Genomic DNA, 21,739 nt, shown 5'->3' with positions numbered 1-21,739 from the left:
ATAGCTGGGTCCTCCAGTAGAACTATGTCCAATTTCCAGAGGAACCGCCAAACTGATTTCCAGAGTGTCCATGCCAGTTTTTAATGGCATTACTGTGCTTTTGAAATACAACAACTCTGTAGTCCAGCTTCAAGTGTTATAATGCGGTGTTTTGCTTCTTGTAGCCCATTTGCTCTGGCAATTTGGGAGGTTTGGGCTCTGGTTTGTTTTGTTTTGTTTTGTTTTGTTTTACCTCTTCAATTATTTTTTAAAACTATATTTACTTATTCTTTGTGAATGTGAGCCTGTGTGTGTGTGGTGGGGTGTGGGTATGTGGTCAGAGCATGACTTGCAATAGGGTCCACTTTCTTCTTCCACTCATGGCGTCCAGGAATCAGCAGACTTGAACATACCGCTTGACAGCAAGCCCCTTTCCTCCCGGAGCCAGCTCTACAGCTCTAAAGCCTTTCAATGGGGTTTTATTTTCCTTGATGAGCTCTTTAGCTTCTCTGGCTACATTTACTTGTAGGAACTTTGTTTATTTGTCTATTCATTTTGTTAGTATTGCCAGTGGTGTAGCTTCTTGATTTCTATTCCATGTAATAGGCATATAACAATACTAATGTCTGCTATGTGCGCACATATATGCTGTATTATAGAAAGTGCTCACTCATTAATATTAGGAAATAAGATATGTTTGTAGTGATGATATTTTAAAGAAAATCCACATTTGGCACAGGTCTACAGAAAATTGACTTGATAATTGTCCTTAATCACCACCCACTTCTTTTATTTCTGACTAGTCAAAGTGCTGTATTGGCTACGCATTTCTAACTATCAGGTCCCCACATCTTGGGACCACACATAGACTTTTAATTTGACTAAAATATTGAACTATCTGGAGAATACCAAAGACTCCCCTGCTTTTATATATATATAAAAAGAGCCTAAACTTGTCTGTGAAGGATGTCATTGGCTTCTTATAGGGATGACATTGAACCTATAGTGAGCTTCAGCAGTGTGGCCCCTTAAATAGTATCTGTCCACTTTACTCATCCCTGAGTGTACAGTTTCTTTTCGACGTGTGTGTGTGTGTGTGTGTGTGTGTGTGTGTGTGTGTGTGTGTATGTGTGTATGTGATCTATAATTTCTTTATAAATCTCATCATATAAATTCTTTACCGTTTTGTCAAGCTTATTCCTTGGAAGTTTCTGTACAAGTTATACATGGGATTTCTGTCTCGATTTCTATTTCCCATGATTGGCTGCTGCTATATTGCAATACTGTTGGCTTTGCTTGTTTGTTTGATTATTTTTGTATGCGGATTTTGTATCCTGCACCTTTGCTGACTTACTTTGTAATAGTTAATTTTTTTAATGAAGTCCTTGGGATATTTTTCTGTGTAAAAGACCTTCAAGTAGTGACAATTTGGCTTCCTACTTACCAGTGAGAATGAATGCTTTCTTTCTTCTGCCCTCTCTTTCTTTCTTTCTTTCTTTCTTTTCTTTCTTCCTTTCTTTCTTTTTTCTGATTGCTCTAGCTAGTACTTTCAGTATTGTTTTGAATATATGATATCAAAGTAGGCATCTTTGTCTTATTCTTGGTCTTTGGGGACAAAGGAAAGACCTTTGGCTTTTTTTCTTTCAGCTGTATGTTAGCTGTTGGCTTATTATTTATGACCTTTATTTCATACCAGGTTGTAAATATTGTTTTAAATGGTACCATAGAACCTTTTAGCCTTTATTTAGAGATGGTACTCTGAGCTCTCAGTCTGTCTGATGGTATGCTTTTATGGTATGGTTTTCTTGAGACTTACTAAGAAGCAACATAGCTTTGTGTGTTATGTATACAATAGTATACATGCTAAATACTCCCAATATGGTATCATGAGACTTATTAAACAAGAAAATTGAGATTTGGGTTTAAAAGCTTCTATGGCTAATACGTGAGTGAACTTGACCTTAAACTCCAAGATCCAGCCCATGATCTTAATCTTTGCTTGCTCCTATTGACTACATAGCTCCTAGTCTCATGTTTTTTGTGTAGAGAATCTGATCCCCCTCTATACATATAGGAAAGGGGGAGATTTGGTAGGTGACTTAACATTTACATCTCAGTAGTTTAATTTCCCCTTTCCATCACTTCCTATGTTGTTTTGTAACTTTTTCCTTTTAATATAGATACTCTGTATGCCCGCACAGATAGGACTGGGAGCTAGTCGTGAAGGCTGTAAAGAGAAACGCTTCTGCCATTTTGTGGAAAACCAAAATAGACTAAGAAATACTGAGATTTGTTTGACAGATGCCAGGTTACCTCGTCTTAATCACAAGTCTTATCTTGGTCACTACTTGATGGGTTTTATTGACTCTGTGTGTATCATTGACCAACCTGCATCGTATGTACCACATGTGTAATCTTCATATGGTATTCATAAGGGCCTTCTAGTCTTGATTCTTGATCTCCACATGTGTGAGCCATGCGTGGTTAAACAGCCTTGCTTCTCCCTGTCTCCTTGAAGACTGCTGTGCTGCTGAAGAGCCAGGGCTTTGAATATTTGCTCTGTTGCAGTGGACCCATAACAGAAACCCCTGTTCCATTCCTTATCACTTTCTCCTTTGTGACAATACTGCCTTTTGACCTGGTTAAGTGTCCTTAGTGTCCTTCAGTCATCCTGTGCCATGGTTCCTTTTGGGAGCATGCCCACTGGGCTGGATAGTAATGATTTTTCTTCTTACCTAAGTTAGATTAAGAATTTTTGTTCTCCCTTCATTAAAGTTATTTCCCAATGTAGTTTGTTTTGTAAGCTTCCCATAGTTATGTTAAATACATGATTGCCAAACACCAGTTCAATTACTCTTACATGAGATGAAATCCATGCTCAGAAATTTTGGCAGGACAAGCTGATCATTTTTCCAAACAGACTCTCACACAATTTTCTCTTTACCCCAGACTGACAAAGTAATTACTCATATTAGACATTGAATTATACATATACACACTGTGCTGTTATCATTTCTTAATGTTGGCATTCCTTTTGTGTTAACTAATAACTAGTCATTGCCCTGTATGCGATGAACAGAAGATACGGGGAGAATTTGTTCATCAGTGAGAGCGGGGTCCCAGCCTCAACACTGAATAGCTGTGCAATTAAAAAATATGATTTTGCCCATATTTTCACCAATAATATGAAAATGGAACTAGACTTTAGTGACCATTAAATCTCGTAGTAGAGTGTGAATTCTCTCCTGTCCTATGGTGATGTTATATTGAAGATGGTTTGTGCTTAAAACCTATCTCTGTGTGAAGTTATTTTGGATGTGGTTAACTTTTTGCAAGTTTTCAGTAATATAAGAAGTAAAGCCGAATGCTCAAGTCAGCAGCAAATGCTCAACAAAACGTATAGGGAGTGGCTGGCGTGTGAGAGGTCATATGAGGAGCAGATTGTTCACCACTGAATCTACACTATATTTTCTTTGAAGGCCATAATGTTGGGCATTGTAGAGTTAAGGTTTATGTGTTAATGAAATTGCCACCGTGTTAGGCCAACATGTTTCACAGAAAGAGTGCTTGTAGCCTGAAAACTTTGTTAAAAATGATGATGAAAGATTATTTGGCTTCAGTGTAAGTAGGTGCACCTATGTGAATGGAGAAGGCTGGGGAGATGGTGTTACGTACTAGACGTCTAAACTATTGTTATAAGGACCTGAGTGTAGAGTCCCAGCACCTACATAATGAAAACAACATTCATGGAAAGCACGCTCAGGGGCACTTATCTGTAAGTATTGGTGAGGGTCGGGGTGGAAACAGGTGAGGCATGGAGCTTGTTAACTAGTCAGCAGAGGGAAAGGAGTGAAGCCCAGGTCTAGTAAGAGACCCCGTCTCAAAAATACAGTGCAAAGTGATTGGAGAATACACCCAACTCTGGACACCTCCACACAAACATATTGACAAATACACAGTAATACTATCATGTGCATACGTACCCATCTTACACATCCTCTCTCTCTGTCACACGCATACACACACTGTCTCTCCCTCTTTCCTTCTCCCCCTCCCTTCCTCTCCCTCTCCCCTCTCCCCCCCCCCACCCCATATGATATGGTAGCACTGGTGTCTGGACTTTCCTGACTTTTTATAAAATAAGTACTTTAAGGATTTCATGGCGGAGCTATTTTGGAAGATGTACCCAGCATGTATGCACAGTGAGCAGGAATAATGTTTTTTATTCCCTTGACAGTTCACCGAGGTGTTGCATATACTTTAAGATAATCCTGGTAATGAAGGTTTTTTTCATTTGGCTTGACCTATTGGTAGATGCTTATCTCTGAATTGTATTTTACATCAATTCTAGAGTTATTTTTCTTTGTCAATGCTTTATTTGACAGCTGCTGGACTAGTTACACAGACTTCACCAAGTTTGCTATGTCTTTTTCCAACATTTAAAAGATGGTTTATTAGTACAGATTCAACATGAGCAGATGATTAGATACAAGTATTGGATCACTTTGTGTGTTTGACACTATTTCATGCAACTGACATAAACTGAGAGAAATAGATTCTGAGATAATAAAAAAAAAATCACATTGGTGCCCACTTGAATTCTGACACAACAGAAACCACGTATATAAAAATAGAATCACACATGATAGCCACTTTAATTTGGGAAGAATGACATTTTACTCTCCTTTTTATTTTCTTGTAAAACTAACATTACTTTACCTCCTTTAGTATTTGTTTAATTAAAACTTTCAGTTTTAAGTATAGTGCTGGGGAGATAGCTCAGTCAGTAACATGCTTGCCAGACGAGCATGAGAATCTAAACCTGAGTTCAATCTGTAGAACTTAAGTCAAAAAACGGAGGTGGCACCCTGTGGTAATCCCAGGGCTAAGAAGGCAGATACACTAAGCATGTATCCCTCACACTTACTGGCCACCTAGCCTGGTGTACTTTGAAGTTTCCAAGCTAAGAAGAGAGACCTTGTCTCAAAAAAGATTTTTTTTTTTTGAAGGAGTATGGTACTTGAGAAACTACTCTCAAAGTTGTTCTCTGGCCTAAACACACACACATACACACACACATGCACACTACACTAAAACTGAAATTTTAAAATCATTTTTAAAAAAACAGAAGTCACCAATTTTTCAGAAAATAATCCAGAAAGCTTATGCTGTACTCTATATGATTAATTTATACAACCTTGCAAATAAAGAGAAATTTCAAGTCCCTTGTATTATTTCTCAGCTCAGGAAGCTTCACTAATATGCACGTGGCTTAGTAGAATCAGGTCATACTAGTAAAAAAGTTTCAAGTTGTAGAAAGTTTATATAAACAAAATACGTCTAAAGGAAACTCTCCTTAACCTTCTATTATTTCATTCAGTAAGTTTGTTGTGTAAGTAAATTCTATTAGTGAGATATGCACTGTATTTAGGCAAGAATTCCTCCATGTCCTCTTTCTATGTGTGTACTGTCTTGTTAATGTGAGTTTCTTATTAAGTTAATGGGTTTAGTTTTACTTTTAATCATCAACTGCCAATAAATGTTAAACAAAACACCAGCAGGTATTTTAATACCTTCTACTCCTTCTTGGTGAGAAGGACATGTTAATGACCTAACCTGGCTCTCTGTATATGCTCAGCAAGCACTTTGTTTGAGTGGTACTCCTGACCTTCATTCTATTTCTTCATTTTATTATTATTAATTATTATTATATCTTATTGAAAATAACTTTTATATTTAAATTTTTTGAATTAGAAATATTTAAATATATTTTGATCATATTCTTCCCCTCCCTCAAGTCTTTCCAGATTCTATCCCGGTCCTACTCAACCAAATTTAAGTTCTTTCTTTAAAAACAGATGAAAAGCCAACTTGTAAGAAAAGCCTTTCTTGGTCTTTGTTTTGTGTTTGTTTCTTGCTCTTGAGGGAGATGGTGCAAGTGTGACACTCAGGCTTGGAGATGACATTTAACTCTTTAGCTCTTTCTCATCAATGATCTACTTTTATTTGTCCTAACTCTGGAGGAAAGCAAAGTCGCATAGCTACATGCATCCAATTGAATTACTCTCTTAACAGCTGTGAAACTATTACTAATGTCATTTTGCTATTTTTTACATGCTACTGAGTGTGTGTGTGTTACAATAATCTGTGTCTGTTTAACTACACATAGATTTTTTAATCAGCGTTTTCTGTAATGCTTTCATTCACTCATGAATGAAAGGCAAGGGTAGTGTGGCCCTCTCCTCCTGGCTACGTGTCTGGACACAGTGAGGGTGCCGAAGCCTCAGAGTGTAGGTAGCTTAGATAGCTCAGTATGCTTACTGAAGAAGCTAATAGAAAACTCTTAATCCAAGAAGTCATATTGTCCTGACAAAGTTCCTTTCCAGCCTTGATACACACAGTTTGGAAGGACAAGTCACACTTACAGAAAAAGAAATGAGCTTCGGCCTTATATAGACTAAGATTAGCCATTTTATGAGAACAGCTTCCTAGACTACATTGTAAAACTAATCCATATACTGAAAGTTAAAACTCCAATTTCAAAAATTTGAAAGCTACAATACTATTAATATTAGATGTAGTGATTCATAGTTGTATTAGGCTTATATTTTGATTCAAGCAGTGATAACCAACTCTTTATTAATGTGAAAATTTGAACTTATCCTTTTTTCCTAACACCTGCATTTTAACATTAAATACCTAGAATATTATAGGTGCTGTGTCATATTTAGGAATGCCTTATACTGATAATTGTATCATAGTTTTTTTGGAGTTAGAGCTTCTGTTTAGTAGTTAGGATTTAAATACTATTTTATTTAATTTGCTGCTTCTTTCACACAGAATTTCAACCTTACTTTAGACACAGACATTGGAATGTATGTTAGTATGGATTTTTTTTCATGTGGACTACCATTTTTGGTGAAGTTTAATCTATGAGATGTATATTGAAATTTTACTAGTTAATCTGTAAGGAAAGCAATGAGATACAAAGTTACACATGATTAGACAGATCTCTTACAGCATCAGCAGCACAAAAAACTCTACAATAATGTTATCATTGTTGCTGTCTCAGTTATAGCAAAATAAATAAATAAATAAATAAATAAAAGTCCTCAGTGTTTGCATCCAGCATACTCTTCTAGAAAGAACAGATCCTCATGAGTATATTTTAATCTGACAGTCTCTCTCTCTCTTTTTTAGTGGCATTTTATCCGTGTCCATTGTTGCTTTTGGATGTGCTCATTTTAATGTTCTGGGGTTAAGGAAAAGGATAATCTGATGTTTAGAGTCACGTTGTATTTTGTATAATTCTGTCCTGTTTTGATATTTGAGAGGTCGATACTTCTATGCTAAATATCTGCACATGCTCGTATGCATTTCTTGAGTTCTGAAGAGGAACTCTGGCAAGCTTTATGCTGGTTAAACACGGCTTGTCAAACACTAGCCAACTCATGAATAAAACGGTAAGCAGAAACATTTGGAAAATACATCAGCAGCGCGGGACTGAGTTCCTGGGTAAATGCTGGGGATAAGTGTTCCTAATAGAGTTTTCCTCCCCGGGTTTGGAATGTTCGAATATACATAATGAGGTATCTCAGGGAGAAATCTAAAGTTCAAGCAGAAATAGTGCTGTCCGGCATTCCCAATGTGCTCCCCTGTAGACTGCTGTCCAGCATTCCCAGCATGCTCTCTGGTTGACGATTTTCCCAGCCTGCTCTCCGGTTGACGGCAATCTGGTTGTCTTATGTTTTTAGTTGTGGGCTCTAACTGTAGGTGTACACTAGCCCTAAAATCATACTTTAGGTATCGGACATTTTTGTTTTTCTGACTTCCAGATTAAAAAACATTTCAACTCAGTGAGAAAAGTTTGAAAACCTGATAGAAAAAAAAAGTGCCGGGCGGTGGTGGCGCACGCCTTTAATCCCAGCACTTGGGAGGCAGAGGCAGGTGGATTTCTGAGTTCGAGGCCAGCCTGGTCTACAGAGTGAGTTCCAGGACAGCCAGGGCTACACAGAGAAACCCTGTCTCGAAAAAAAAAAAAAAAAAAAAAAAGTGGGCAAAGGATGTTGCTAAACAGTTTTTAGAAAAGGAAGCAGCATTTCCACTTACAAGAGTGAACTCTTACAATCTTAAATGCATGTGAGAATACAAGACTTCACACCGATCCTTCTGTGTGAATATCTATATATGAACGAGCAACAGAGATGGAGAGATCATAAACCTGTACCGATGACAGTCTGGATACATAATTTATATTAGATTTTAAATGGGTCCAGATAGACTTCTAAATGTGAACATTGTGATCGTGATTTCTTTTGAGAAGGAGACCAAAGAATTTTGAGTGTTGGCTAAAAATGACTTAATTTTCACACTCAATCCTTTATTTTGTTTCATTTTTCTTTACAGTGGCATAGAATCTGTAATGTGGAGCTGGATTTGAGGAATAAAATACATAATGATTTTAGTAGCATATGGGACTACGTACTGCTTGAGTATTTCCCACATATCGCGAGATCTGTGGCATGCTTTGCTCATAGTGTTGAGTAGAACTCTCTTCTCCTCTCAACATCCAGTAGCATCCTAACAATTTCTAAACTGCTAGATTCAGTAAGGGTGGCTGTCCTTTTCAGGATTTTAGGGTATTTTATATCACGGCAGTCCACTGATGTTCACCAAAATCTTACAAAGTAATTGTAGCACTATATTGTCCAAAGAAAAAAACAAGAAGTATGTTTACTGAGCTCACTAATTTAATGCTCAGATCAACCTTGACAAGTGAAGACAGTATCGTCTCTGTTTAAAGGACAGGAGAAATATTAAGTTCTTTAAGATGACTAGTAATTTAAGAATGTATCTTCACTCTTGCCAAACCCTTGTTCAGCAATTTGAAGTCATTGCTGCCTTTCAAATGCATGATATAAGATTCATAGGTTAAGCAATTAGTTTGGGGATATACTACTGGCACTATGTAGCCTATGGCCTCTGAAGAGAGAGTTCTGGAGAGCGGAACAGAGCCAGCCATTTTGATGGTGCCCTGCTCCGATGAGCATTAGTAACCAATCACAGGATATGCAACTTCTTCAAGAAACTGTGGGAATAATAAGAACACACTTTCTTTTTATGAGCTCATTTCCTCTATCTAGGTAGCAGTGAACTAATGTGTATGTTAGCTTCAGTGGATCCTTAAGAAAATTTCAAGCTCAGAGGACAAATACCTAATGCTAACTTAAAACCTGCCCCTGCTTTGTAAAAAGACTAAGCAGTTTAGGCTGAGGGTTGTGTTAACAGAATTCCAGCTTTTCTGTGGGATGATCCAAAAACAGCAAACAGAAGGCATCAAATTTCTTACAGTCGCAAGTGTGTACACGCACGCTATGCCATTCCTGTCGTTAGCTGCTCTTTGGTTTATAGAGATCAGTGTTAGCACATTTTGGTTTACAGTCTAGCACACTCCATAGAGGGCTATTTTTGTTGCATGTTAGGCAACAATAGCAGGGCCATTTAAGATGGCAAGGTCTATGCACTTTACCTCACACTGATATGGTTCTCAACTGAATGTTTGTGTTCAGTCTGACTTGGGACATATTCCTTGACAGTGTGCCTTCCTACGTGACAGACATTTGTGGGATTAAGATCTTGAGTTGTTTCTCTTGCTCCATGCAGAAGCAGGTTGACACAGGCACTCTGATGTGAAGCAGAGAATTCGAAATAAATATGATTGTTAAATTAAGACGAGGCATGGCTTAGCAGGTTAAGCAATACTTAACCTTTGTGTCGTCTGTGCATGCTTTTCATTCTTGTTAACTCTAAAAAGGCAAACTTAAAAAAAAATGCAAGAATTAGTTAATGACTTGCATAAAGGCAACAGAGCTGAGTGGAATAAACGATCGTGTGAAGAAGTAAAGGGTCTTTTGTTCACCGAGAGTGCTCCTGAGTTGTCTTCCCTCTCACCAAAGGCTTGCTCACCAGAAGAGCATTGAACACAGTATGGATGGACTTAGTGCATCATTTCCATCCATTCTGCAGAGTGACAGTGGGCAGGAAAGAAGTGGAGGTTGCAGAGAATAACAAGTGTTTTTAAATTCCTTTTGAATCGCAGCAAATTCTGTAAAGCTGGAAATGCAGAGTGATGAAGAGTGTGACAGGCAGCCCCTGAGCCGTGAGGATGAGATCAGGGGCCATGATGAGGGGAGCAGCCTCGAAGAACCCCTAATTGAGAGCAGCGAGGTGGCCGACAACAGGAAAGTCCAGGATCTTCAAGGCGAGGGAGGAATCCGGCTTCCGAATGGTAAACTGAAATGTGACGTCTGTGGCATGGTTTGCATTGGGCCCAATGTGCTTATGGTACATAAAAGGAGTCACACTGGTAAGCAGCTCAACGCGTAACCTGATGAACTGCCCGTGGCGTCTGATGTTGATATTACCTGACACCTATTCTCTTTCCTTTTTACTCAGGGGTGGTGATGGGAAGTTACCTTAGCAGAATTATGCTTAGTAAGGGATTGCTGGGAAGCAGAAAGTAGCCTGGGTCTTGACTTCCAGCCTTCAAATCTGAATTGCATGTCAGAAAAAAAAAGTTTGGGGATTTAGTCTTTATAGTTCTTAATATAGCAATAATATGATAAAGGATTAAAGGTATAGGAGAATTTCATTGGGTAATTCAGTCTTTTTATATTTGAATACGTATTTGATCATACCTGTGAGCAAGTAACAAAATTGCTATAGTAACAAAGTTACTACAGAATAGGATTCCCACATTTGTCTAGGGAAGAACCATTTCGACGTTATTCAACTTCTTGAGATTCTTATTTCTGGTCAGTCTTTGCTTACCAAAGGTCTCTGAAGCAGATGGGAACTTTCTCTAGTTCAAGGACATTACCATCTTGTGATGTTTAGTTTTAACTCTGGAGAAAGATGGGTAGGGTTAGACATGTCAAAGGGCTGCAGATATGTAGACAGAAACATGAATTAGGTTAGGGAAAAGCATGTGCATAATTTAATATAAGCTTTTAGGCACAGAGAGATACAAGGAGGAAAGGGTGTTATGGAGACGTATTCAGAGTTTTTGATGGAAGGAAGGAGGAAAGAAAGAAGAACAGTGATAGAAGAATGGAAGCATAGAGTGAGTAGAAGCAACACAATAAAATTGTGTGTGTTTTAAAGAATAACGTTAATCTTTTGCAAAGTTTAAAGTTTAGCAGGACATGGTGGCACACACCTGTAATCCCGTAGTCTTTGGCAAATGGAAGCAGGTGGATCAGAATTCAAGGTCATCCTAACTTACATAAAATTTGAGGCCAGCCTGTGCTACATTGAGACTGTCCACAGACCACACAACAAAACCTTTCAAGCCAGGTGTGGTGGTACATACTTTTAGCCCTGGTACTTGGGAGGCAGAGGAAGGAGGATCTTTGTGAGTTCAAGACCAACATGGTCTATAAATTGAGTTCCCAGGCTAGCCAAGGCTACATAGTGAGGCCCTTTTAAAACAAAGAGAGAAAGGGTTAAAGGAATATAATATTCAATAAACCATGGTATTGTTTACTAGCAAAAATATTTAAAGTTAATATTCTCCATTTTAAAATGTGATTTTTTAAAAAAGAGGAAACATCACATGAAATTTTTATTTTTAAATTTGACTTCAAAATAATCAACTTAAAAATGTATCCTAAAATGTGTTCTATAATTAATCATTTATTTTTTTTAGCCCTCTCATCACACACTGAAGAAAAATCGAGTGATCTGCCATGTATCCATTACCTTGAAAAAGTCACGAGTGGGGCTGGAGCCAGGTCATTCTTGATTCCTAGATAAGTTTAGTTTGAGCACACACAGTTGGACTACTACTGTGCAACAACTTATTATTATAAAGTGTGATCATCAACTAAGGCTGATATCTTATAAATGGCAATAGAATTTTCACATTTCAGATTAGTATAATCATTATCATCCACTTTCCAGTATATGTACTTTTCTAACCATAAAAATTCATATTTTTGCTTTTTGTTTTGTTACAAATATTCTTTTTAATAATATGATATTTTAAAATGTTTATATCACCAATGAATTTTTTTCTTTAATATTTTGAATTTCTTGGGAAACATTAGTAAGAATAAAGGAGGGGACTATAAAACTAATCTAGTCTTATTCCATGCTCATGAAATAATACGGGCTTGGAAGAGGAGTTTACAGAGCTACATTTATTATTGTAGAGTGCGTGCCCTGAAGAACATAAAACATTCATTTAAATGAGTAATTTTCTTCGTGTGGAATATTAAAACAGTTCATTTACTTTGCGGTTGAATTTTATGTAGTGATAATTTTAAGGCTGAAGTTTATATGAAATACTAGTTTGGGAAGATTTTTAATAAATCTTCCAGGCTTCTAGTAAAGGAAATCAAAGAACATGAGAACCCTTTCTCGGAGACTTTAATTTGTATTTTACTATATCTGTTGTAAAATTCACTGATTTTTAAATAAAATAATTCAATGCCTATTCTTCTTTCCACTTCATCTTGGCTACCAAAGTGGAATGGAATTATTTAAATACTGAAAATGATGTAATTGGTATAAGATTTGAATATAAGTAGCTACGTAGATCTCGTACGTCCTAAAATATGAGACACACTGGCAAGGGCAAGGAAAATAAACTAAGCAACTATTTGAAGTTCACTCAACAACACCAACTCCTTTGCCTTATTGAACTATTTTGAAAACCAGAAATCCTTCAGATCTGGGAGATTTTTGTTTGTTTATTTTTTATTAGATATTTTCTTTATTTACATTGGAAATGTTATCCCCTTTCTGGTTTCCCCTCTGCAAAACCCCTATCACTTCCCTACTCCCCCTGCTCACCATCCCACCCACTACAGCTTCCTGGCCCTGGCATTCCCCTACACTGGGGCATCAAGCCTTCACAGGACCAAGGGCCTCTCCTCCTATTGATGACCAACAAGGCCACCCTCTGCTATATATGCATCTAGAGCCATGAGTCCCACCATGTGTACTCTTTGGTTGGTAGTTTAGTTCCTAAGAGCTCTGGGGGTACTAGTTAATTCATATTGTCATTCCTGGGAGACTTTTTGTTAATCTCAGTAAATATTCACAGAGAAGCCTAGAATACTGTGATCTTCTGTTAGGAGTGGGATCTTAAATTAGGCCTTAACTATACATTTATGATCACTTAATAGATCCCAGTTGATTGTTATACTTTCAGTTCCACTGTAGTACTGTCTAGTAACAGGCTTATTTGTGTTTCTTTAAACTAGATACAGAGAGCTGTCTTAGGGAGGGTTTTATTGCTGTGAAGAGACACCATGACCAAAGCAACTCTATATAAAGAGAAACATTTCATTGGGGGTAGCCTACAGTTTCAGAGGTTTAGTCCATGTTCATCAGGATAAGAAGCATGGCAGCATGCTGCTGGAGAAGGAGCTGAGAGTTCTACATCTTGATCTGAGGGCAACTGGAGACTGACACATTAGACCTAGCTTGAACATCTGAGACCTCAGTGTTGGCCCCCACAGTGACACATTTTCTCCAACAAAGCCACACCTACTACTAGTAGTAGTATGGTCCCTGAAGACTCATAACTTTGAATGCCTGGCCATAGGACTATTACTATTCAAACCTCCATAGAAGGTAGTATCATAATCAATGGTTTTCTATATAATATTAGGAAATACTATCTTCATTTTAGAGCTTCCTACTCTTAAAAAAAAAATTACTTGTAGCTAACATCTTAAGATGCTAAAAGCCAACATCTTAAATCCTTTGGAAGGTCCTTGGGAAGCTTGTTTTAAGTGTTTTTTAGCTCATAAATTATCTAATATACTGTTGACTGTGAGTAAAAAAATATGAAACCACCCAATTTCTTCCAATGGCATGGGGCATTAGATCTAAGGCACCTTTCTTCTTTCTCTTTAGTACTCTAGAACTCTACTAAAGTGCCAATTCTAGTGTCTCTTAATGGCTTGCTGTCATCTCTTTGCCACTGCTACACTAGTGAGTAGTAATCAGGTAATATTTTCATCAGATACTCCAGGCATTCTTTGCAGGGAATGCAGAGCCAGGAAAAAAATAGGGGTGGTAATTGATGTGAAATGAATATATGAGAAAACTATAAATATAGATAACCCTTGCCTTTGCTCCCCGTTGAGATATAGCTCTCTTGTCTTTGAGTAAGCACGCAGTGTCCTGTTTTGTAGATTACAGTATTTTCCAGCCATTCTTTGTTCCAAGGCTCTCTAACATTTGCTGTTGGTTTTACAACTTAGCACAGGGACACCTTCTAGATTTTGAGTCACAAAAGCTACCTGGTCCCTATAATTTGTATTTCATTTACATGCTCAAACACATTTTAAATGTGTATGGAATTATTTAAATTATTAAAATGCCACTTCTCTACAATAAAAATGATGTGTAAACTAATCCAGGACCATCAATAAATTGGTGGGCTGGCATTTAAAGAACAATTCCAGCTTAGCATAATGGAGCACTCCTGTAATCCTGGGAAGCAGAAGCAGGAAAGATCAGGAGTTTGAGGCCATCTATGTTACAGAACAAGTTCAAGGCTAGCCTGAGCTTCTTGAGACCTTGCATCCAGGAGTCATGAAATACAAACACAACCCACAATCAGCTTTAGAATGGACATGAGGAGTACCATGCCCACACCTCAATTAAATGTCTTTATTGTTAGTTCAGTTTCCTGCACCCACCACTGGGAACATCAGGGGTCACAAATGCAGATACTGAGTTTGTTTCTTAATAGGCTTGCTCTGTAGTATTAGAAATATAAGGCAGAAATCTGTGGGCATGTTAAAACATTTGTTTCCATCTGTATATGAAGAACATAATACTTTATATAAAATATACACTCACTCAAAAAGAGCCATCTGATTCTCCATTTGGTTTAAAGAACAAATTAAAATAATTCAAAGACATTCTTTAAAGTTCTCATGACATTATACAATTGTTTTGCATTTATATAGAGAAAAGGTAGATAGATAGCTTTTTTTAACCCAAATCCAAGGTAAATTATATCTGTATTTCCACAATGTCTAATTTGGAAAGTTTCCCACAACATTGAATATCAGGATCCTAATATTTTACAAAAAGTTTCAATTGAGTTGATTTAATTTTTATTTTTTCCTAAGTAGCTATGAACACACACACACACACACACACACACACACACACACACACACACATTGTATTGGAGTATTCCTAAAATTTAATTACGTATACAAAATTAAAGTTAATCAGGCTTATCCTCTTCTCCAATAGTATGTTACTGATACTGTAACTGTAATTCCAGCTTCAGTGTTGAATGCAGTAACTCAGCGTGTTGTCAGAATGCAAGTTAGTTCATTATGATCACGGCACGAAGCACAGTTAAGCAGATATCATAGTAAGATGAGTAAAGCCTTAACCTGAGGGGCTGTGGAGTAGAGAGCATTGACGGAGACCTGATAGTAACTCACATTTCCCGAAGGTAGATCTGTCTGAAATGGACAGCCTTGTTGCGAGAGCCTTTTCTGTTATCAGAGAGGATCCACAGCTTAAACCCTGTCTGCCTTGTTCTTCACATCTCGTGCCTATAGACACACAGACACCTCCATATCCAATCAGCAACAGAGCCTAGCTAGAGTCCCCAGATGTACCTAGAAACCCTTTCATTGTCACTGAGGTTTTCTTAGTATAAAGCTTCAAAGATATCTGAAGCATTTTTGTAAATGCTAATGCTAACTGACCCCATCTCTCTTGTCTCAAAAAACTTGATGAGATTAGCTTACAACTAGTTTTAAAATTCTTTAAAGGGGGGAGGGGGCGGGGCTCCCTTAGTATTACTTTCTTTTCAGACTAGCATTATTTTAAATACTGAATTAGCTACTTTAGTGTAGCAATTAAAACTATCAATTCAAAGATTATAAATGTGTTAAACATGGTTGGTTAATCAGCTTGCTGCAAAAGCAAATGTGCTTTCAAATTTTGTTTTCAACAGAGCTAATAATTTTCTTTTCTTTTTTCTTTCTTTCTTTTTTTTTTTTTTTTTTTTTGGTCTTTTCGAGACAGGGTTTCTCTGTGTAGCCCTGGCTGTCCTGGAACTCACTCTGTAGACCAGGCTGGACTCGAACTCAGAAATCCACCCGCCTCTGCCTCCCAAGTGCTGGGATTAAACACGTGTGCCAACACTGCCTGGCTAATTGAATTTCTTTTCACTGTTATTGGGTCCCGATTTGTCCCTTTCCTAGGGAAAGCGTAAGAGTCCAAGAGCCAACCCGAACAGTGGAAGTGAAAAGTACAATTTATATTAGCTCTTTTCTTGTTTTACAGAGCTACTTTCTTGAAACTCCCCCGTCTTTCCTTTTATTAAAATTCCATGTCAGGGTGGGGAATAGATAATTATGATTTTTAAAGTTGCACTCTGTTATTTTCTTGGAGAGCAAAAAATCAAAGCTACATTGTATATGTGTATAAAATTTAAAAAGGATCTTAAAAACTTAGGTTTAAAAGCTAACCATAGCAGCATTCCCCCATAAACAAGCAGTTGGACACTCTTAGGCTGGGAGACCATAGTTTCAAGACCAACTAAATCTACACAGCAAGCCTCCCCTCAACAAACGAAGCAGAACATTTGATCAGAATTCGATTTTTAAGACAGGGTCTCACTCAGTAGACCTGACCGGCCTTGAACTCTTGGAGATCCTTCAGACTCTGCCTCCCAAAGGCTGGGATTAAAGACATGTACCACCCCACTCCCAGCTAGAGTTAGATTTCAAAACTAACTTGTAAAGCTTCTTCTAGGTTTTTTTAGACTTAAGCAAATCAAACTAGTTAAATAAAGTTCAGTGTAAGCTAACTTTAATATTATAATTTTTTAGTATTTTATCTTTTTTAGGACCTTTTATTTAGCTCAGCTCTAACAGCTCCATATCTTTAAGGGGTAAAAAGAAAGCCCTATACATAAGCTTTTGGTGTATATGTCATTAACTTTTCCTGTATATATTGATCTCACCTGGTTTTCAATTCTGTAGGTTTTGTAACAAACCGTATGACAGACTATGCAGGACTGCTGTTAGAAAGTGACCAAAGCTTATTTGGCTTTGCTTCCTAGCTTTCTTTAATAGAGGAACCTTGCACTTCCCTTGTATAATGGGCCAAATATATTCTGAGGTATGCCTCACTATTAATATAAAGATACATGAACATGACAATTTAGAGTACAAATTATGAAAGCTGCAAATTATACTTATCATGTAACAAATACAGAAAAGGATCCTATCAGCTATAAGGGAGTATTTAATTTTGGTTTCTGTCTAAAGCTTTATGCTTTAGGCTGAGACATTTTTATCATATGTTTATCTATCAGTTTATCATTTATTTCGTCAATACTTAGCAACAGGCACATGAAGAGTAAGCGTATTTTCTTCATGACTTAATAATGTTATCCATCTGATCTTGCCAGTTTTACTGACTTCTTGCCTAATGAATTTTTTTTTTATAACCTTTGATCACTTTAGTGACTACCAGTTGAGGGCAATAGATAGAACTGATAGTACAGGCTTAAATAATATTTTAATAGTTTTTATTGATAGAGAAACATGAGAAAAGAGTCCTCTTATCTGTGTTTTACAAAAATAATGTACAGAAAATATCTGGAAAGGTGATGATGTTTTTTTGAATTTTTTTCAGATATACTGGAGATTTTTACCAAAAGTTTCATTGTTACTGGACAAGAGAACAGGAGGTTGTCTCAGTTTAGAGATTTCATTGATGGGCTTTGAAGCCTTGTATTTGTTTCTGCCTGTTTTGGGTCCTCTTGCTGACCATGTTCAGTTCTCACTGTCAGTATTATTAGATACTTTGCCCTTGATTACGTCCGGTTCTTCATCCCTAAATTTGAAATTGATACTTACTATGTGTTAACATGACCTCTTGGAAGGCATGGTCAGTTGAGTGGTAGCAGCTAGCTGCTCAGCCACTGTTCTGTGCTTTCATTACTACTCTCGGTCAACGCTAGGACTCTTGTCAAGTTTGAGCAAAAGACTCAGTTGACCTGAAGTTTGAGAAGTTAGTATTAGCAGAGAGATCATCTAGGAGACTGAAGGATTCATAGTCCATGGAAGATGATCATTGGGAACCTTGGGGAATTGTCTGTGGTTAACTGTGGAGGGCAAATCTCTCCCTTATAATAACCAGTTTGGTCTTTCCCGCTCTGTCTGCAGGTGAGCGGCCCTTCCACTGTAACCAGTGTGGAGCTTCTTTTACCCAGAAGGGCAACCTTCTAAGACACATAAAGTTACACTCTGGAGAGAAGCCGTTCAAATGTCCTTTCTGTAGCTATGCTTGTAGAAGAAGGGACGCTCTCACAGGACACCTCAGGACCCACTCTGGTAAGTGTCACCAAGTTAAAGCAGAAGTCCAGAAAGTACTGCAGCATCACATTAAATACCTTGTGGCTTTGGCAGAGAGAGCCTTACATGTGTATCTGTTGGTATTGGTAGCATCTGGAGGATGTACATGGGTCTTCATGGATCAATAGGCTTGAAAGAGGCACTGCCATGGAAGAATGTCTTATAATAGGACATAATGTTCTTTAGCTTTTAAGTTGCTTAATTACCATTGCAGTAATTATGTTAAATTATGTCACATTTACCTTCTGACGTTTCCAGAAAAACATGAAAGCTGTAGAGCTTCTTAATCAATTCAGTAGTACTCAGGCTTAGATCTCAGTGAGAAATCAAATATGGTTCTTTTTAAGCTTGAAAGTACTGTATTCGTTAGAAAATGGGCTGTTGGGGGAATATATATTTCATTTTTAACTCTCCTTATTTGGCTAACTTTCCAACTGTAGTCTTTGGGGAAAGTCTGGACATTTTATGTGCTTCATAAGTGATTTAATGATCTAAAATGTTTAATGTGCTAAGAAAATGCTCAAATATCAATACATAGATGAGGAAGAAGAATTAGAAATCTGAATGAGTCTCAATCAATTTCAGCATGAATTGCCACTGCTGGACATTAAAGGTGGAAAATTACAATAAAATATTCTGAATATGCTTTGTCCATGAGGACATGTTAAATTTTAACATGCAGATCTGAGAAAGTGATACTCTCATGTGTATTGACATGTTATGTTATGTGTGTATTGACATGTTATGTTATGTGTGTATTGACATGTTATGTTATGTATGTCCCATAATGCTGTGGGACTTGTGGGAATGCTTAAGCACAGTGATCTTCCTTACATCTTCTTGCTGTCCTTAAGGCTGAACTTAATTTTTAAGATAGATATGAATTATAAAAAGCAATATTAAGCATTAACTGTTAAATTTGGGACAGCCATGGAAGTTACATTAATGTGCATATGAAAACAAAATATTCTAAGAATATATTTTACTTTCTTTCCTAACTGAAAAATAACTCATTTGTGAGATATTTTTTTTTGAAAATTGTGCTACTCTAGTTATCACTTACAGTGGTATATTTTACTATGAAAATATGACAAGTTGAGGCACATTTTTAAGAAATGTTGGTATTTCCTTCCACTTCCTGTATATTCTAACTCAGTGAAGTGTTATTACACTAAGGACTGTACACCTCATAAGAGTTCATGAGTATGTCGTTTTGCCTCGGCTTCATACAATAATTATAATCATCTTAACTGTTTTAGACTCAGACTCATCTATAAAGAGTATCTTAGGCCATAAGCTGCATCCATACAACATACTCAGCCATGCCTCGATGGCAGCCATGCCGGAGCTTTCCCAATGATGGGCCATTTTACCACTCCACTTAGCCAGCTGATTATGAATGGATTCTGTAGGCTTGAGTCTATTATATTTCTTTCCATCAATTTTTTTTTTTTTTGCTGGAGGCAATGTGTCCAGGAATATCACAGTAAGTGGTCAGTTGTTCTCCTAAGGCCACTCAGAAAGCAGCTTAGGGAGGAATGGCAAGTCCTCCTTAAACATCTTTCAGTTCCTACAAGGATAAATCTGCCCCTTCTCCTTGTTGTCAGGAGTCTGGTATAACCAACAGGATACTACTGGCTGGTGGACCACTTGGGAAATACCAGGGACTCAGCATTGAAAAACTCTGAGCTCAGCAGTGGTAGCAGCTGCGTCAGTTACGGGGAGAGGGAGTACATGTAGCTGAGTTCATAGCTTCAATCCTTGCTTCTGTTAGCAATTGAAAACAGGTCCAATGAGCAGGCACTAGGGTAGTAAGGATGTCTGTAAGAAGCTTTGTCCGTGTTACTTGGAGCCTTCTCTAGAGTGGATTCACTTAAGAAGTGTAGGATGTCATATTACAAGGTTTTGTTTCAATTCTGTGGATTAGAACTGTATAACTCTCCCTAGACCTCTATCACCAGTCTGTTTCATGGCCATATAGCCATGCGATGTGACATTTCCGTAGGCTAGCTCTTCTTCCTTGCACAGTATACAATCAAAAGGACTTAGTGAAATTCAAGCTCCTGAGGAATCTCTTTTTCATTATGTCAAGACTGGCTTCTCAAAAGTGGACCTGAAAACACAACTGTCATAAATAGCACCAAGTGCTATGAAATTCATTTACAAACTAGATCCACATTTCCTTCTCTATTAGCTTTATTGATAACCTGCCACAAGGTGATTGATGTATGTTGAAGGGGACAGATTTTGTAGTAGCAGTTACCATGGACACCCAAACCACTTGCTCATGAAGCATCTTTTGTTCTCCAACTACGTGGTCCAAGTTCATTGAACAGTGAAAGACCATTACATCCATCTTCTGGTACGATATGATTTATCAGACAATACCTAGTTCATAGGGTGTGATTTGAGCTAACATAATTAGCATTACTAACAAATTAAGAGCTGCTTTTTAAATAGAGAATAGCTATTGGTCAAAGGTCTTGATAACAAAACCATTAGAGCTTGTCAATCTGAACCTTACCTGACAAGGATGGCATATAGCGCCTCTTCTCCCCACCGACTTTTTCCAGAAATAATTGTGTGCTGGATCTTAAAAGGCCAAAACTAACATATAGTTTTCATCATGAGAGTATATTACAGACCCCCTTTTGCTCCAGGTTCCCCTCAAAACTGGCAGTCTAGCTTTGTTTTCTACCATATGAACTGCTTGTACAACCGTAGGCTATTTCTCTACCCACAACTCTTGCTCTGCTCTACAGATCCTAACTTTTAAAGCAATGCAGCATTCAATGGAGACCATTAAAGGGTGAACATTTGCAAGAGGATGGTTAGACATAAGGGAAACTAATAGGGTCAGCACTACATTGAGGCACAGAAAGCACTATTGCAGGGTGCCATACCTGCGACTAGCCTCAAGGGAAAGGGACCAAGGAGACAGGGGAAGTAAGGAAGGAGGACTGGAGATGACCTGGAGGGAAGCAGCCCCTGCCAACCTGTGAGTCTGCCTCTCCACCTTCATGTGTCCTTTTTGTGCCTCACCTTACTGTAACCAGAAGTGAGGGCAAGGATGCCTTTTGAAAGGTTGGAATGGGCTTTCTGCAGAAACAGCTCCAAGCAAAGAAGGGAGGCAGGGGGTGGGGGGAATGGCTGTGGAAACCAAAGGTGAACTAACACTTAAGAACTGGCGCTTTAAAGAAAACTCTTTCTGGGCGGTGGTGGCGCACGCCTTTAATCCCAGCACTTGGGAGGCAGAATCAGGCGGATCTCTGAGGCAAGCTTGGTCTACAGAGTGAGTTCCAGGACAGCCAGGGCTACACAGAGAAACCCCCTTTTTTTACAAA

The 21,739-nt window shown here is 37.8% G+C and overlaps 1 protein-coding gene across 17 annotated transcripts in view; it reads left to right on the top strand.

The window, feature by feature from the left end:
* Positions 1 to 21,739, top strand: part of Ikzf2 (IKAROS family zinc finger 2) — a 153,079-nt gene that overhangs the window by 94,654 nt on the left and 36,686 nt on the right. For 15 of the 17 annotated variants that reach the window (XM_031367826.1, XM_031367825.1, XM_031367830.1 and 12 more), the window contains 2 exons: positions 10,079 to 10,345; positions 18,207 to 18,374. In XM_031367826.1, the coding sequence (XP_031223686.1) occupies positions 10,079 to 10,345; positions 18,207 to 18,374 (435 nt within the window). The remainder of the gene's footprint in view (positions 1 to 10,078; positions 10,346 to 18,206; positions 18,375 to 21,739) is intronic. The other 2 variants (XM_031367839.1, XM_031367836.1) reach the window with 1 other exon arrangement.

Source organism: Mastomys coucha, unplaced genomic scaffold, assembly GCF_008632895.1.
Source record: "Mastomys coucha isolate ucsf_1 unplaced genomic scaffold, UCSF_Mcou_1 pScaffold14, whole genome shotgun sequence".
NCBI classification, from domain to species: domain Eukaryota; kingdom Metazoa; phylum Chordata; class Mammalia; order Rodentia; family Muridae; genus Mastomys; species Mastomys coucha.
The sequence above is the reverse complement of the archived record's forward strand: the minus strand, read 5'-3'. Positions and strand labels throughout refer to the sequence as shown.